The sequence below is a fragment of the Poecilia mexicana genome, unplaced genomic scaffold, assembly GCF_051168715.1.
Source record: "Poecilia mexicana isolate PSO_F unplaced genomic scaffold, ASM5116871v1 scaffold_10, whole genome shotgun sequence".
Taxonomy (NCBI): Eukaryota; Metazoa; Chordata; class Actinopteri; order Cyprinodontiformes; family Poeciliidae; genus Poecilia; species Poecilia mexicana.
Genome location: NW_028263379.1, coordinates 26,999,513 through 27,018,773, shown reverse-complemented (window position 1 = coordinate 27,018,773; position 19,261 = coordinate 26,999,513). Strand labels below are relative to the sequence as shown.

The following is a 19,261-nucleotide window of genomic DNA, read 5'->3' as shown; positions in this document are numbered from 1 at the left end:
AACTTTTAAATACTACGATAAAGTACAGTCAAAATAATTCCTAGAATGTTTTAATATGATGCTAAGAGATTTATTTAGAATATGCCAACAACATTTTAAACCAAAATTTGCACAATAAAAAGTTTTATGCACTTACTTTGTCTCCCTCCATAAAATGTGCTTGTACTGATGAACACCATTTTTCTGAATTAGAAAAAGGTACGTACAAAAGTCCCACTCCTTCACATGTGGTGTCATTGAAAAGCCCTAAATGTCCTCTGTAGATACCAAAAGGAATTAATTCAGTAGAATGCAGGGGATGGGAGATATTCAAGTTTATAAATGTCCTCTACAGAGGACAAAAATGAACTACTGGTAGTCACGAGGATATTACTCATTTCCTTTCTCACAACCTTATAGTCATACAATATACTTAAATTTTTCACTGTGAATAAAAAAAAATATTTAAATGCTTGGATTAATATATGCTTTTGTGAAAGAATCTGACTCCAATTTAACATTTATGCATCTCATCGTATCAGGGGAAAAACACGCAGCAGAAAATTTTATATTAATAATTATAGAAGATAGGCCACAAATTTGGACAGGACAACGTCGCCCCCGAGTGGTTGGCAAGTACGAGTTCTTCTTTCCTCGAAGCCAGGAAGGAAATGTCTGAAAGCAACACCGAAGAGCATTTCCTAATCTCATATTCAAATCTCAGAGCAAAAGTAGACATTGAAATCAAATTCAGTGTCTAATATTTCCACACCAAACAACGTTTCACCTGCATTTTCTGTGTAGTCAATGTTTACAATAACAATATTTGGCGTGTTTACACAGCTTTGAAAGCATTCAACTGTCCCTACCACGGATTTACAAAACAGATAAAGTCAAACAGAAAACTGCAGTTGAGTCTAAATAAAAGTGTTGGTATTTTTCCCCCAGTAACGTAGCAATTAAATATTTAAAATGAATTTAAAAATGACTTAGATTCTTATGACACGTCTTTAGTGTCTATACAAAACAAAGTGTCCCGTTTAGGTCAGTTCTGCAGTGCCATCGAGTCCTAGAGAAACACGTCACAGAGATATGACTCGTATATGATGCTGAGTTTAGAAACAACTGCGACGAGCGCTTCGTGAAAAACGTGCAGCAACATCACAGGTAGGGGGCAGTGTTACCACTTGTGATTGAGAACATGATGGGCTTCTTTTTATAACAGCAAAGCCCGGAGAGCAGCGGACCATGACCAAGCCACCAGACGACTTCCTCACCCCACCCTCAGACAGAAAGTATTATCCTTTGTATAATAGATTTTATTATAAGGAATTTAAAATAATTCACACAAGGATTACATTTTGGAATATCTACAGATGGGGTGTCCAAACATTTTTGTCATGTTGGGCAAAAGTCAAAAGTAGTCGCAGGCCACAAAACAAACAAACAAGCAAAAAAAAAAAAAAACTGAACTTGTTTTGGGTACTCACTTCCAGTCAAACTAGCCACCCACAATCCACCAAGGCATCATCAATATTTGATAACATCACAAAATCAGTTTTGTTCATCCTCACATTATTCACATTAACTCATTAAATAAAAACGAGTGAATACATTCAGGTAGATTCAGACAAACTTATTTCTATGAGAGATTACCATCGGTAGTAAACCTGCATGTATGTTAATTTTCGAACAAAGTGGTGAGCCCATTAATCTGGTGTATGTCCAAGTCCCCTCCAGCATTGTTACACCGCCCTCGCAGGCTGTCCTGTACAATAAAACGTTCGCACCTCCTAACTGTCGCCCCCACGTGTCACAGAGTCGCTGCACAAAAACATCAAGTCTGGCTGCTGCAGCTGTGTGGGCTCCAAACGCAGCACATGGTGTCGTCTACCAGCTTCTTCTGGCGACGGAAACATATAGGCACTTAACTCTGAGCTTGTTTCATCGTTTGCTTTACGACTTTTAAATTAACTTCGGCTACAATATTGACGGGTTTTGTTTTTCTTTTCTTTTTGTTTTACCGTGCGGAAAGCAGAGAGGAGGTAAAGCTGCGACTCAAACTTAGCTGCTACGTTTAAACCGAACATGTCGACTGGCACGAAACAAGTGAAGAGCTGCCCCATCCCGACCAAGGTCCTCACCCTGAAGGACTGGTCCCAGCTGCCCGACTGTTACAGCCAGACACCCGGGGGAACCCTCTTCTCTACCACGCCCGGAGGTAAAACTGCTGCGTGTTCTCATGTTGCTTTTATTTGTACCTATTACAAAGTGGCAAATGCAGCCCTCTTTAGAAAAATATCACTTAACTTGAATAATTTAAGTATTAATCTCGCTAATTCGGGTTTTACTCTGTTTTTCCTATGTGCTCTCGCAGTGACACAATTAATGCAAAACACAGGTGGATTGAAAGCAAAACACAATTCTGACAAATGTGCACGCATGTCATGAGCAACACTGTCCTAAAATCTTTTCTCTGCACCTTGACAGTTGTCTATCTCATATCTTTTTGCTAACGTCAACCAGACATTTTAATATAGTCTGTCTTCCTACTTCAAAATGTTAAATCTTAAGGTATTCTTCTCAAACGCGTTTGCTTTCCCGTATTTAAGCAATCAGATGCTTAGTGCGACTCGTTTCCTCCTGCACAGGTCCTTTTAAAACGGCTCAAAAACAATCCTCCCCGCATGAAAACAAAAGGAAGTTTCAAACTCGTGACTTGCAGAGGGTGTACATTTGCGGCTCAGATCAGAGCCATTTGATTGGCCTTTGTCTGTGGTGCAGCTGGAGGCCGTCCAATGTTTTGAGTTAGAAGTGCATAAAGAACATGCTGTACGAACTGAAAAGAAGGGGAGTAAATGTTTAATGCGCAGGGGAGCCGTTTTTGCATGGATGGCACAAGTTGTGCAAGAGATTCCACCACTGTGTTTTGACTTGCATTCCATCTCGTATTTCTTCTTCTTCTTCTACACAGCCTTATGAACTACATGCTGAACCGTCTCCTTCTCTGCTTCCCTTTGTCCAGGATGAACTGTCCAAACCCCATTACATAACATGTTTTCTCTCAGCCAGGCTGATACTTCGCAGAACAGTTCAAACTCCAGTTCAGAATAACATGAGCTGCAGACCGCTCCCAATGCCTCATGGTACAAATTTTCAAAACAGGTCTTTTATGACATAATCCATGGGTGCGTTTGAACCTGAATGTACAGCTCTCAGTCATAGGTTGTCAACATGTTTGTTTTTTGCTTCATCATTAAGCTGGAGGGTTTTGGGGAAAAAAAATGTCAGATTTGACTGCTTAGGGGATTAAAAAAGGTAAGGGAAGCGAGCAGAAGCATGTTTTCTACACCGAACTTTTCTTTTTTGCCTCAAAGAGGCGAACTTTCACCATAAGGTCTTTATTTACGCCAAATGTCCTCTCTCTCATCGCCACCGAACGCAGGCACTCGCATCATCTACGACAGGAAGTTCCTCCTGGACTGTCGGAACTCCCCTCTCGCCAGGACGCCACCGTGCTGCCTGCCACAGATCCCGGGAGTGACGGTACCGGCCACACACGCGCACCACACGGGGAAACTGCAGGACCTCAAAGAGGAGGCCGAGGAGGAAGAGAAGGATATCGGAGGTAAATATTTGCCCGTTTAGCTACTGTTTTATGAATGCGTGTGTGTAAATGTGGCCGTTTTTTTTTTTTTTTTTTTTTTTGGCTCCTGAGGGGAAGCAGCTCATAAAAACAGGTTTACTGGTCTGAGCTGTTGACTTTGAAGGTAAATGCAGTGATGGTTTATCTAAAGAGACGTTGAGACACTTTCAGGTTGGACATAGTTCAGTGCTTTGAAGTTTTTCAAATGGTTAAAATGTCCCTGTCCAACTAAACTCAAAGATCAAAATTCACTTTTATTCCCCTGTCTGTCGGTAAACGCAGCATACTGATAAGTTCTGCAGTGTCTCGTCTCTCTGTTGTCCGTTAGGGCGTGACCACATGGGGTGATTTATCTGATGCAACCTTTTTTTTTTTTTTTTTTTAATGCTAATTATATTATTTTTTTGTCCGTTTCTTTGCAGATGACAGCCAGTTTGAAATGGACATCTGAGTCAGCAGTACTACCTCCTGTGGAGTGTTGAGTTTAAATGCCTTATAAGTCGTAAAAGACTAAAGCATTGCATACAAAGCTCTTTTTTTTCACTTTTTTTTTATTAACAACTGAGGAACCTACAATGGAAAAAGTAACCAAATGTAAGGTGTTTTTCACCTTATAAAATTGGGTGCAAATTGTTTAACTTCGGATGGATTGGTTGGTCGCTTGTTTCAAAGAAACTATGGAATCAAGTATGAAATCGGTTTTGATTTAAACTTTTTTTTTATTATTATCTTTTGTAAATAAGAAACTTGTACTATGTTTTAAGTTTGAAGATTATGGTTATTTCATAAAAGCATGTATAAAAAAGGTGTTCGATACATGAATCAGTTTGCTTTTGTTGAATTCCCTCCAAAAAAGAAGGGTGGGCTATCGGTACATGCATACGTCTCCCTTACATTTGGGGAAGGGGATTGGCTTTCTACTGAAAAAAAAATCAGCTCTTTGTTTTTGTATGGACACGAGTTGTGAAAAATAAATAAGTAAGCTGTCATCTTGTGTGTGTTTTCTGTTGGCAAGACTGATTTTTCCCAGTTACATTAAAAACTGAGGGAATTTAATGACTTTTTACTGTCATGGTGAAGCTGAACACCAGTGTACATAACTGTGTCCTGAACTTCACTCAAACCTGTTTCTAAGGCCTTTCTATAACACAATATCTCACTGATTCGTCACGGCCTGATTCGGAACATGGTGACTAATGCAATATTTTGGGGGTTGTTTTGTGTGAAACCCAGACGGGCTGAGTCAGTGTAACAATGTTGGTTTTACTATGAAGTAGATGCTTAAGGCCAAGTATAAATATTGGTGCCAAATCTGATGCAGTTCTTTGGGAAAGTATTTGCACGCTTTGAACTCATTGACATCTAGTCAAGTTACAACAGCAAACTTGAATGTATTTTTCTTTTCCGCTTCGATTTTATGTGAACTTTCACATCAGATATGCGCACACAGTTGTGCATAATTTTAAGTGGAATACATAGGATTTTTTTTTTTGCTTTTTCCAGATTTCTTGCAACATCCCGTGGTATTGCACAACGCACATTTCCTTTCACGTACTACTTTTAGTAGCTTACGTGACCATCCTCACAAAGTGTCATGAAATATGAGCTACGGTGACATTGAACTTTCATTCTTTGCTTCCACATATCCCATATGCATTGATTGGTCCAAGTGAACAGCTATTTGCCAGAGTATTGATTTACACAAATCTGGGTCAACAGGTACATTATCTACTGTCGCTCATTCCACAGACATTTCTTTTTACGCTTGGGCATGTTTCACCACTCGCTCCAGTGTGTTCTATTGGGATTCAATGTGGTAGACCAACAGCAAGTAAAAGTGGAAGAAATCTAATGACTTCCTTGTATTTAACTGCCTTTCCATCATAATTAAACTGCATCTCCTTGGCTGTTAAAAGCATTCACACTGTGGTTCATCTAACCTAATGTTTAAAATCCCTTTTTAGCCTTTCATTAAGTATATGGTGGCAAAATACAAAACGCACGCCACACTTTTTCAGATTTCTATTTAAACAAATCTCTGTTTTTATCACAACTATACACTACTTTGTGTCGGTTTATCACATAAAGTCCAAGTCAAGCACAGCAAAGTTTGCAGTTGTGGTAAGCCAATGAAAACGTTCAGAAGGTAGGAATGTTGATGCAAATGAGCACGCGCATGCTCTCTCTCAGCTTCAAACTCTCCATTATCAGACATATCTAAGAGATGAGACACAGCGTGGCGTCTGTGTGGCAGATGGACTGAGTTGAAAGAGCGTTTTTAGACACCTCAGACCCACCCAGGCCCGCCTGCGCCGCGGATTCTGCTGCTACCCTTGAATCGTCGACACGATCAAGGCCGGGTCTCCTCGCTCGTCCCAGATCTGTAGATCATATGCACTGACAGAAAGGGGAAGGTCCGGCCTTCAGGAATGTGAGCAGCTGCTGCCTGCGAGCCAGACATGTCCACAATGCAATCTTTAGGCTGTTTCACCTATCAGCTGTCTCAGATTTGTAATTACACACCGTCTATTCTAGCATTAATGTTTAATTCAGCTCCGTCGAGGCAGCTGTGTGGATTTTGTCGAGGTCCATCTCTAGACTAGTGGAAGCAGATAGGCGCTCTCCGGCGTCATGTGACTTGGCGATATATGTCAGGCCGCACAGCTGTTCCTGTCTCACCACTAAGCAAAATTAAAGCTAACAAGTGACTCGAGATTCAATATTTTCATGCTTCGTAACAAGATTAAAAAAAAAAAAAAAAACTCCACTCAGAATTATACCATCATGGGAATTATTTGGAGAGTTGAGAAGTAGTTTTATGTGTACTGTGCTGCTGTTTTGTTCAGTGAGAATGCAGAAATGAAGCAAAGGAAAGGGTCAAAATCCACTTTCATTAGCCAAAGTTTGAGTTTGTTTGGCATGTGAAAAAAACATCCAATGCCAGCTGACTTCGATAAGCACCATGAGATGCTGATTTGTGCACTTCATGCACAAATGTATGAAACTGCAAATGCAAGAAAAGCCCCGCTACTTCTGCGGTAGTCTTATTGATATCAATAATTATTGGCACAGATTGAAGAGAATTTTTTTTTTTTTTGGCAGAACAAACCTTATCTCCTGATCTCCTGTAATGTAAAATGCACTGAAGTTGGAGTCTACATATAGACATATAGAAATGTAGATATGCTGACAGACAAAGAGACAGATGGAAGCTTGTAAATAGGATTTATCATCTAGATTCACATGCCTGGTTCAAATTCCCATGCATATGTTCCCTTATAGCATGCTCAATGTTTGTGCTATTTCTGCCCACATGCAGACACCTGAAGATTACTTTTTTTATTTTGTACAATTTGGTTTTGAATTCGTTGGGATGAAAGAGAGAAGATCGAAATCTAAATCATAATTAACGTAGATAAATATACCTTGTTCCAGTATATTCATTCAGTTAAAACTGATGTGCCAATTTTCTCTGAGTATGCATATTCATCTAATTTGTTATAACATAAGTACTTATAGACTTTTAATTAAATAAAATAAGTTACCCTACAAGTTGATTATTGATAGATACGGGCTTGGTAGGAAAGTTATAGATTTTGTTAAAGAGACTGATAAACATTTTTAGCAGAAATATAATTGGTCTGCCCCTTTTGTGAGCCTTTCGAACATTCCTAAAGTAGAATCATAGATTAGCATGCTCTGCTTTGATGTTCAGAGAACGGTCCTTGAAAACCAGCTCCACATATGCTACAAAGGTCACCATCTATCAGAGACACGTGGCCAAATTTAAACTTCCAGACAGAAACAAGTTGTACTTTGCTTTGTGGATGTTCAAAGTACGACTAAATTTACACAAAAACTAACTCGTCAAAATCTTTCATAGCATTTTCTTATCTAAGTTAACATTGTTTTGTATTGTTTTTTTCTTTCGTTGTAAAGTCATGCATGATATGCCCACATTTTTTCTGGAGCAGCTGTAAGGGGCTGCTGAAAGCAGGAGGGCCTCAGGCAGTATACGTTTCACTGACCCTATGACGGCGACACATGAGCTTATCAGTATTCATACAAAGTAGAGCAGCAAAGAAACACTCAAGTTCCGACTTCATGTAGTTTAAGATGACGATTTACATCATGAAGAATATAAAAACCAGCTCTACTCTGGGATTATTTTGGTCTTGGTCACGCAGCGTGACATTTCAATCCTGCACTTTCACAACATGTGTTGGAAAAATCTCTGCTTCTTACTACTGTAAACAACACTGGAATTGACCGTGTGTTTCTCTCCATCTCCCGCCCCCCATGATGAGTCTAAACCAACCCCTTAAACTCAGGTTCCTTTGGTTGGTTAAAGTACGGGTTAGTCGAGGAGGCTCTATTTTCGTCCGCCGCTCCGTGTTGAGGCTCAGGAAGTGGGGTCAGGCTGGATTGCTGGGGCAACGTTACAAACAGGCACTGGAAATACACAGCCTGCTCCGTGATCCTCCACAGGGGGAGGGGATGGGGATTTGAAGCGGAGGACATACTGGATTCTATAGACGAACACATCCCACCTTACGTCCAGTGATCAAGGACACTCCTGGGAACTCAGCCAGTGGGGCTGCACTCTGACTTTAGCTGCGAAAACATTTCAGAGAATAAAGCTATTCCTCGATTACCGCTGCACTTGGAAATCAAACCCAGGAGAAAAGCTCACCACAGAAACTTGGATGGAAGATTTGTTTTTGAACAGCAAAATGCTTTCACGTTTTATTTTCTTATTTCCTCCCCTCACACACAAGTTGATATCAATAATATCTAAAGAAAAAAATATGACACACACAACTTTTAAAGGAAATACTTTGCTAGCATTGCATCATTTTGGCATAGTTACTCGCTCGGTGAAACAGTCTCCATGGCCGTTGCACAATCTCTGTTTTGCTGCACAGGGTACAGTGAGACATGTCTCTGAAAGCCAGGTTATTGCTTAATGTACAAAGAGCGCCTTTGACCATCATCTTCCCCTTTCATGAGATTTTCTATTGGACAGTCTAGTGTCATAACTTACAATTTAGGTACAAAACAGGTTCTATAAAATGCATTTTGCCCATGTTTATTGTGCAACTTTACCATGCATTGCAACATCGTCTGGTGTTATTGCAGAACAGACGTTTCCCTGCCTGCACGCTCCTCTTTCAGCAGCTTCTGCCTGTTAGCAGCATGTTACACAAGTCGACGAAATTATTGCTTCCCCTCTGACCAAAAAGCCCACAACGATCTCTGAAATAACATGAAATGGAGATAATAAATACAGATTTACAGAAAAGTAACTGATGAAAATCAGTTAATTTTCAACATAATCATTAAAAAAAAATAAAAAAAAAATAACAAAACAGGGCTGGATAAAAATGACGGTAGGTGTAACTTGATATTTTCTCGCGCAACCTTTCGAGGAAATTGCAGATGACTTTTGTAACTTCTCCAGCCCACAAGTATTTTGGCCCAACACTGGAGGGGAAACTGCTCCTCCAGTAGTGTCAGGTTTGAATGATGTCTTCTCCAGATGTTTCAGTTCATTCCACAGATGTTCAACAGGATTTAGATTTGAGCTCAGATCAGAATAGTCCAAGTTATTCTGAGATGTTGTGTGTTTTTGGTCATTATCCTGTGGAAAGATCCACGATCTGCGTCTGTGATTTCCAGACATCACAGACGCATCACATTTTTCTCCTGAATGCCTCGAAAGTCTTGAAATGTCATAGTGCCCTGCTCAGATTCAAGACACCCTGTGTCAGCCAGAAGCAGCAAAGCAGCCCCAGAACATAACCAAGCCTTTGCTTTGAGAAGTATCTGTTCTTGTCTTTCAGTTTCACAATTATACGCAACTTCTTGTTTGTCTATTACATAAAAACAATCCATAAAAACACACTGAATTTTGCAGGTGCAACTGGACAAGCTAAAAACCACCTTCTCGAGAGACTAGTCATACATCCATGCCAGAGTCTCGTTTATCACAATCAACAGGTAAATTTAACAGGTATGTATTTTCTGTATGTATTGCATCCACATCAGCATTGAGATTCATTTTAGGAGAAATAACTCTATTTTAGGAGGTATTTCACTATGTACATATTAAAAAAAAGAAAAATACCAGAGAACCTGCTTTGTTCCTCTTTCCTTCCAACCAAATAATAAGAAAACATACAGTACAATATACTCTGATTTATTTCAGTGACATTTTTGTGGGATACAAGTACATAATTTAAAGAAAAACAAACTTTAATGTCAACAACAATAATCTAATCTTACTCTTTCGTCATAATGTGTGTGAGTAACCTCCAACCCCTAATGTATAGAACATAAAAATGGAAAAACATGTTTTGCTGCAAGCTGTGAATGTGCACCTTTGACACTTAGACTTCACAGTGTGCTGACAGTGCATCTTCACTATAGTTAATGTAGGTCAACATAGTGTCAACACTCCAGTATTATTTCTTCCAGAACGGGTTGACATCCTGTATATGTGAAATCACATGAGTGTTTACTTTAGTCTCTGTAAATACGCACAGGTCTCCTTCACTCCAACTGTGAGCTGCCAGCTCCAAATAAAAGAGCACACACACACACACACACACACACACACACACACACTGACAATAAATTTCAGCTCAGCACTGAGGCCCATGGGCTATAACTCTGCTGTCATAGCAAAAAATAAGAATGGCATGTAAACAGGCTGCTTCTTTCCAAGCAAAACATAGGAACAGTTGCAGAGACACTGGAGAATCAGGAGCCCAAACATTCTACAACCCCTGGCAAAAAGTATGGAATCACCAGTCTTGGATGAGCAGTCATTCAGACATTTCATGCTGTAAAACAAACTCGGATCAAAAACATGACACAATATTAAGGTCATTCCAAAGTGCAACTTGTTGGCTTTCAGGAACACTCAAAGAAATGAAGAGAAAACATTGTGGAAGTCAATGAATGATACTTTTATTGACCAAACACAGGGAAATAAATATGGAATCACTCAATTCTGAGGAAAAAAGTATGGAATCACTCAAATTGGAGGTAGAAAAAAGGACACACCCAGTCTATTTCCTTTCCCTAAATGGACACCTGCCCCAGATTAGATGTGCCCGTTAGTGTGCAGTTCAAAACACCTGCAGTCATGACACCTTGGAGGGCTGCTGGACGAAGTGGAGTGGCGAGAACCATGACTCCAACAAGAGAAATGTCCCTTGAAACAAAAGAGAGGATTGTGAAACTTCTTGAAGAAGGTAACCCTTCACGCATGGTTGCTAAAGATGTGGGCTGTTCACAGTCAGCTGTATCCAAGATATGGTCCAAACACAAACAGCATGGAATGGTTGTTAAAGCCAAGTGTACTGGTAGACCAAGAAAGACATTAAAGCGTCAAGACAAACAACTAAAGGTCATTTGTCTTGAAAACCAAAAAAGTACAACTAAACAGATGAAGCATAAATGGGAGGAAGCTGGAGTCAATGTATGTGACCGAACCGTAAGAAATCGCCTAAAGGAGGTGGGATTTCAATACAGGAAAGCTAAATGAAAACCAGCATTGACACCTAACCATAAAAGAACAAGATTCCGATGGGCTAAGGAGAGGCAATCATGGACTGTGGATGACTGGATGAAAGTTGTCTTCAGTGATGAGTCAAGAATCTGCAATGGACAAGGTGATGATGCTGGAACTTTTGTTTGGTGCCGTTCCAGTGAGATTTATGAAGAGGCCTGCCTGAAGAAAACAACCAAATTTCCACAGTCCTTGATGATATGGGGCTGCATGTCAGGCAAAGGCACTGGGGAGATGACTGTGGTTAATTCTTCTATCAATGCACAAGTTTACATTGACATTTTGGACAGTTTTCTCATCCCTTCAATTGAACAGATGTTTGGAGATGATGAAATGATTTTCCAAGATGACAATGCATCGTGCCATAGGGCAAAAACAGTGAAGGCATTCCTTGAAGAAAGACACATTCAGTCGATGTCATGGCCTGCAAATAGTCCAGATCTCAACCCAATAGAAAACCTGTGGTGGAGATTGAAAAAAATGTTCCACAAGAAGGCTCCAACCTGCAAAGCTGATCTGGCAACTGCTATCAAAGAGAGTAGGCACCAAATACTGTTTGTCCCTCATCAAGTCCATGCCTCAGAGACTAAAAGCTGTTATAAAAGCCAAAGATGGTGCAACTAAATACTAGTGATGTATTTTGAATGGTCTTTTGTTTATGTGTTTTTCATGATTCCATACTTTTTTCCTCAGAATTGAGTGATTCCATATTTATTTCCCTGTGTTTGGTCAATAAAAGTATCATTCACTGACTTCCACAATGTTTTCTCTTCATTTCTTTGAGTGTTCCTGAAAGCCAACAAGTTGCACTTTGGAATGACCTTAATATTGTATCATGTTTTTGATCCGAGTTTGTTTTACAGCATGAAATGTCTGAATGACTGCTCATCCAACACTGGTGATTCCATACTTTTTGCCAGGGGTTGTAGGTCTCTTTGTTGATGTCATAACATCTTACTTTATTTCCATGTTTGAAAATGATTTTTCAGTTCTGTGTGATTTTTAGAAAAACAATATTCAACAAGTGTTTTAGCTGTACTGAACATGCTCAGTATAAGCACAGAAAACCCTCGTCTGTTAAGTGTGAAACTCAAAAGTTAAACAGCAACTACAAAGCATATCCGACAACCTTACACGAGGAACGGCTGCTTCTTGTTCGCGATTCAATGGCAAGCTCACCTGGACAAGGCTGACCTCTGCTGGCAAAGAAACGGTAGTGCATGTTACTCAAGCAACTCGGCCTTTTACCTCACTTAGGCATTACGAGAAAGGACTGCTTGTTAGCTCCACGGCAGTAACAATAGGATCAATGAACTCAAAGGAAATCCACTGGCGATGTCATGAATGATCCTATTAAAACATAAAAATCTAAGATAGGTAAAGGATCCAATCTGTTCATCCAATCACTGAACAGATGCTTAGTACAGATAAATGTGTGGATGTGCCAAAACTTTCTACAGCTGAACAGAAATAAAACTAAAGTTATTATCGAGGAACGATCTAGAATCAACACACAGCTTCAGTTATTACAACTAAAACCAGCGATCAGGCCCGAAACATGGGAGTAGTGATGGACTCTGACCTGAACCTTCAGAGCCACATAAAGACAGTTACAAAGTCGGCCTTCTGTCACCTGAAGACCATTTCCAGGATTAGAGAATTTATGTCTCAGCAAGATCTAGAGAAACTCATACATGCATTTATCTTCAGTCATATCGATTACTGCACCTCAAATCTGGAACAAAAAACCCTGCAAAACAGCTGAAACACCGAGTTCTTACAAATCTAGACTAAAAACTCAGCTGCTAAGAGTTGCTTTTGAAACCTAATCATGAAACAGTAATCAATAATCTGAAGTGCAAAATGTAATGTTGATGACTGTGTGTTCTATGACTTTGTAATTTTATGATGTAAAGCACTTTGAAATGCCTTGATGCTGGAAGACGCTATACAAATAAAATTTGGTTTGATTTTGATTTAATTTTAAAATATATTTATATAGAGAAAATGAAGTTATAATAACCCTTGTGTCCAGAAATGGGGTCCAACCAACCCCACACACGTAAAACTTGTATCATTTTCCACAGTCCTCCACGTTTTTGCCTCAGTCCTCACATGCACAAAGGTTAAGATTGACAAAAAGACCTTCATAGGATTTTTGTTGGAACCACAGGTACAAGCATTCAGTAAAGTCATCGTGAAGTCCTTACCAGTGCTTTAGGCAGGTATTTACAAGAGTTTCGTTTTGCTTAATTCCAGTAACCAACGTGCATCAGATATTTTTTATTTTTTTGCAAAACTTGTACCGTTGGACCACTAATATATACAGATATATCTATACAATCGTATTCAATAAATTATAAATTTTGATATGCAGTCTGACGAGGCTCATTTGTCAAATAGAAAGTAACTTTTAAAAAAGCCTTTACCAGATTTTAACCATACTTCTCACCAAGCCCGTTTTTCTGTATATATATATATATATATTTATATACATTGTTTTTTATCTTATTGCATTTGTCCACAGAAATATTGTTTGTAAATGCCATGTTGTCATAAGCTGTAAGTGTAAAATCGCCATCAGTAAGAGATACAAAGGCTTGAAGATATCATTTAGTTTAATGTGGAGTTGATATTTAACAGACCCTGTGATAAAGCACTGAGGTGAAATTACTCTCGTATTTCAATTTACAGGAACAAAAGCAACAAAGTCAGATTCACATAAATTAGTCAACCATTTCAGTGCATTTTTCTCCTTGATTCATCTTCTCCCGTATGATGTGGATATCATTCTGATCCTTTTTTATTACGGATCTCACTTTTAATTGAATGCTGTGTGTAAAGTCTTTGCCAACCACCAATCCCACGTGTCTTCCTCCTTTTGTAATTCAGAGATGTCTTTTTAAATGAAGTTGTGTGCAGCTACATCTACACTCTAAGAAATAATCATGTAAATTTACAGCAACTGTACCATAGTTTTTTCTGATGTTAGGTTACTGTTAAAGTAAATATAGTAGCTAAACTAAGTAAACAGTAATATACTGGCAACATTTTACTGTAAGTTTAGTTTCACTACTCCATTTACTTCATCTCCTGCTAGAAAAAGGCTGTACAACATTTTATTGTACAATATTAGCTCTACAGCAGAAGAGTAATACTAAAATTGGCACAGTTTTAAAACGCATTATCATTACGTCACTTCAGAGAAGAGGATGAGAAAACATTGTTTCGGATATAATTTCTTAAATTTTTTTTTTACATTATCCCACAAACCATATACACTTATGCAAAAAATAAAAAAAATTAATAAATAAAAAACCATCGTGGTTTTTCGTGCAGCCTTTGGGTTGTAGGACGTCTCATCAGTGTCCGTCTTCCTGACTGCCAGTCGGTGTTTACCTTCAGGATGTCCAGAGACCTTCACCTTTCTGGAGCAGGAATCACATGAGCTCAATATGCTGATGAAATATTTCTGATAAAAAAATGTCTGTTCTTACAGAGTTGAAGTGCATTAACAATCTGTTGTTTTTAACTTCTCAATACGTTTAAGTATGATTCACCTGTGTCCAAATTATACTGAGAACAAATAAAGGTTTATTCCTTCTAATCTGACTGGTTCTTGTTCCATGTTTTCACATTTTAGAGACTAAGAATTAAAAGTTTAAACTCAGTCTTAATTATCACTAATTAAGGTTACAGGTTTTGGAAACATTTTCTCACTTTCTTACATTGAAGATTCTACAGGAAGACAGATAAACAGTGAGTGGATAGAATGATGTTGTATAAACTAGAAATTAACAAACATGATTTGTATTTTGGGTTCTTGTTAATAGCAGTCCTGATAATAATGTCAAAATGTTTGGTTTGCTGAATAATGTATTCAGTTTTGGATGGCTTCATTGGTAATCTACAATGTTAAGTTCAATTAAATATTTATATAATATAATGTTATTTTCACTCTGGCTAAAGCTCCTCACATTTTGGGAGGATTGTATTAGGACCTTGATATAAAGTACAGTAAGTACAATAATGTGTGGAGTGAGCAGAAATAAAGAGACTTTGTTCACTGAGAGACAACTTTTATTTTTCTTTTTTGTCTCAATTCTCCATGGAGCTCTGCCATCTCTGCTGGTAGCTGCTTCCTCCTGAAGGAGATCCAGGTGTTCTGACGGTTCTCCATCATGTCAGCCATGTTGCTCTCCTTCTGCTCCCTGGGAAAAGTAATTAGATGTTATAGCTTATAGCACATAAATGTAGATAAATAACAGCTACTACTGTGGAAGTTACATACACATAAGGAATTATTTAAAACAGAGATGTTACTTTATATATACATACAAACACTTTTTTTTTTTTTTTACCATCCAGCCATACAGAATTATAAATAACTGGAATAGTAATGTAAATTAAAGACAAAATGTAATTACTTGTAAGTTTTAGACCTATGCAGGCATACAGCCATGGATAAAATACCACTATCGTTTTCTTCAGGTTTATTGCTCATTCTACAATTAATAATTCATAACAATTTGATTAGAGAACTGATATCTAGCCATTTTACAATAATAGGATGTCATATAACATGTTTTATTATCTCACAACGGGGGAAACTCAGATGCAACAGCAAAATGAGAAACAATCGAAGCACGTAGATTCACGCAAAGATAAACAAAAGAAGGTAACATGCTGTACAATGTTGAGTTAACTGTAATGTGCAACTGAGTGTCTTGAGAAAATGCGCATGTTGTGTTTGAGCAATAAAAATACAGCAGACTTTAGTGTTTTAAATGTCTTCCATGACTGTATGTATGCAACCTTAAATGTAGTAAAAACCAGACAGATATATCTACAAACTGCTCACCTGGTTGGGAGCAGCAACAGCGTCAGCTGCGTCTGCGTCGGTGTTCACCGTGGGGCTCCGTCGGCTCCGAAGCGGCTAAAGAGGCTTTATATTCGCTCCACTACTGACAAAAACGACTCATTCCTCAAGGCTCCATCGAGCTGCCGCTAAATATTGAAATCCGAACCAAAGAAAAAAGCCGGCATGTTTTTTTAGTTAACGGCTTGTTTGTATCTTCCATCACTTCCGTGTTGCAGCGAGTTTCAAACGTTGCGCCTTCATTTTTCTTATCTCTTCGCCGCTCCGTCTGTCCACGCCCTCGGCCAATCAGTGAACAGCAGCGAAGCTTGCGTCACCCACCAAACCATGGCTGGCCCGGCTGGCCCTGCTCTGAAGCAGGACCCTAAAAAGCAGGGCCACCCCCGTAAAACAGCCGGTGGAAACGCTCGGAAAGCGAGCGGAGCCGAGTCGAGCCGGTGGAAAAGGGGCATGTGTTTTTTTGTTGTTTTTTTTGGTATTAAAGACAAAAAGAATAAAAAAGTCCCCCAAAATAAATAAAAAAATAAACATGGCTGCAATAACACCTGAAAACCAATAATAGTTTACATTTTAAAACCCTGATTAGGATAATACAACAGCCATCAGGTCTTTGATCAGGATAGAAACATGCACATTTACTCTTTGCAGTTTGTTTTGGATTATCTTTTTAGAATCATGTAATTAGAGACAAAAAAAAAAATCAACATATTATAAACTATTGAGCAAAACCTGCAATGACATCATATCAGAGGGCTTGATGCCAAACTTAGGCTGTTTTCGACACCTGCTGTTGTTACATACTGCAATCTGCATAGAATGGACAATTGTATATGAGAAAAACAATATGGATATGCAAAACTTGATAACATTTGCAATACTGCAATGATCTCCCATCAGTAGTCAACATTTGTTGTTCTGCTTGTATGCATGTCTATAGTGGCAACATAGCTTAAGTTTAGATGCTAATGCTAGCTTGAACTTACTGGTATGGACAAAATATGGACAGAATACTTGGAATATTATGGAGCCCCTAAAGGGAAATGGAGAAAAACACAATCCTGATTTATTTTCTCGAGATCCAAAAGGTCAGCGACGTAATGAAATAATCACAGCGATGGAGAACACACAGGGGGAGATTTATAGGTTTTCATTTCAAGCTTGGGCTTAAGTATAAACATATCAGATCAGTGCTTAACAGAAGGTTTTCGTGTAAGTGAGAGGCATCTGAAGAGAGTTATTGCCGCGTCGGTGTTCTGAATATCTGTGCTGTCCAACAATCTGTCCCTGTGGCAGAGCGCATGGATAAATATGAGGACATGGCACAGACCGTCAGAGCAGCGCTCATTAGATTTTATAGTGCATCTAGATATTTATGTCGGTGTTACCTGCCAAAAACCGCTACCGTCATGTTTACAAAACCATATTATCGTAAATCGTCCTTTAAGTGATGAGTTTTAAGCGGCGCTTAGCAGTTATTCGTAGCACTTAAAAAAATATTGATGAATGACGAAAACGTTCCTAAAACATTACAAACCTTATTTGTAAGGATATCTGTAAAAGATATTTATATAGAGAAAATGAAGGTATATAAAGATTGACAAAAATACCTTCATTGGATTTTTGTTGGAACCACAGGTAGGATTCAGTAAAGTCATCTGGAAGTCCTTACCAGTGCCTTAGGCAGGTATTTATGAGAGTTTTGATTTGCTTAATTCCGGTAACCAACGTGCATCAGATATTTTTTCTTTTGCAAAACTTGTACCGTTGCACCACTAATATATACTGATATAATTATACAATCATATTCAGTAAATTTTGATATGCAGTCTGACGAGGCAAAGTAACTTTTAAAAATAGCCTTTACCTGATATTAACCAAGTCCACTTTTCTGTATATATATATATTTTTATCTTATTGCATTTGGCCACAGAAATATTGTTTGTAAATGCCATGTTGTCATAAGCTGTAAGTGCAAAATCATCATCAAGAGAAACAAAGGCTTGAAGATATCAGTCGGTTTAATGTGGAGTTGATATTTAACAGACCCTGTGATATAACACTGAGGTGAAATTACTCTCGTATTTCAATTTACAGGAACAAAAGCAACAAAGTCAGAGTCACATAAATTAGTCAACCATTTCAGTGCTTTTCGTTCTCCTTGATCCATCATCTCCCGTATGATGTGGATATCTTTCTGATCCTTTTTTTTTATTATGGATCTCACTTTTAATTGGATGCTGTGTTTAATGTTTAATGATTGGTTTTTGCCAACCACCAATCCCACGCGTCTTCCTCCTTTTGTAATTCAGAGATGGTCTTTTTAAATGAAGTCGTGTGCAGCTACATCTATGCACTAAACCTCACAAGACAGTCGATCATTGTGGTTAAAATTGTAAAGGAAAACACAGAACACCACTTTATTCAAAGGTAAGAAGTTAATTGTTTCTATTAACTTTAATATTTATAGTTTTATTAGCCTTTTCAGTTTGAAACAGTGGCTCAAAGGAGCTACATCAGTCAAGTGTTACATATTTTCAATATTGGCAGGCTGGCTTAATGTTGACTGGAGTGACGTTGGACACTCAAATTAAAGGAAACGTTTGTGCCAAATCACATTTGAACAAATCCACTGAGTTGGTGTTTTTTCTGTGACACATCTTCAGTCAACCATGCTGAGTCCACCTTTCAATTAGCATCATGCATTTTAAACCAGCAGTTCTAAGTGTTAGGCCATGAGCCTACAGTTTGATGAAAACTTTTATTAACGTCTTTAAAATTATAGCGGCACAAACAAAACGTTTTGTGGAACAAAGGTAGCACAAACATTTCACATTAACTTAATTTGATTTAAGGAAGGTGGGAGGTCGACTTTGCTCAGGTGACATGAACATGAATATGTCAGTGGGACAAAACCTGGATAAAAGGATAGAATTTGAATAAAATATACACAAAATATGATTTCTTTAAATAACTGACTAACCTGGACAATGTTAGCACAACAATGTATGTTTTCACGGTGTTTGCTGAATATGTTTTTTATGTTAAACCATGTAATAGGTGGATGGTGTCTGTAAAAGCTCTTGCTCTGGAGCAGAACTCAATACATTGTAATAATTTAAAACAACTAAAAGAATACTTAAAAAATATGCCATGACGAAGGTAATGTGGATTATAAGTATTC

The 19,261-nt window shown here is 38.4% G+C and overlaps 1 protein-coding gene and 1 long non-coding RNA gene across 2 annotated transcripts; one reads left to right on the top strand and one right to left on the bottom strand.

Annotated features, from left to right (window-relative positions):
• The first annotated feature begins 1,823 nt into the window (after positions 1–1,823).
• Positions 1,824–4,614, top strand: eif4ebp3l (eukaryotic translation initiation factor 4E binding protein 3, like). Its single transcript, XM_014969764.2, has 3 exons — positions 1,824–2,200; positions 3,425–3,607; positions 4,048–4,614. The coding sequence occupies exons 1-3, from the start codon at positions 2,068–2,070 to the stop codon at positions 4,074–4,076; spliced, it is 345 nt and encodes a 114-aa protein (XP_014825250.1). The 5' UTR covers positions 1,824–2,067; the 3' UTR covers positions 4,077–4,614.
• Positions 4,615–15,279: 10,665 nt separating this feature from the next.
• On the bottom strand, positions 15,280–16,893 carry LOC106913554 (uncharacterized). The gene is made up of 2 exons (XR_015764376.1): positions 16,063–16,893; positions 15,280–15,412 (listed from the first exon to the last, which is right to left on the bottom strand). It is a non-coding gene; the product is annotated as an uncharacterized LOC106913554 (long non-coding RNA).
• Between the last annotated feature and the right edge of the window lie 2,368 nt (positions 16,894–19,261).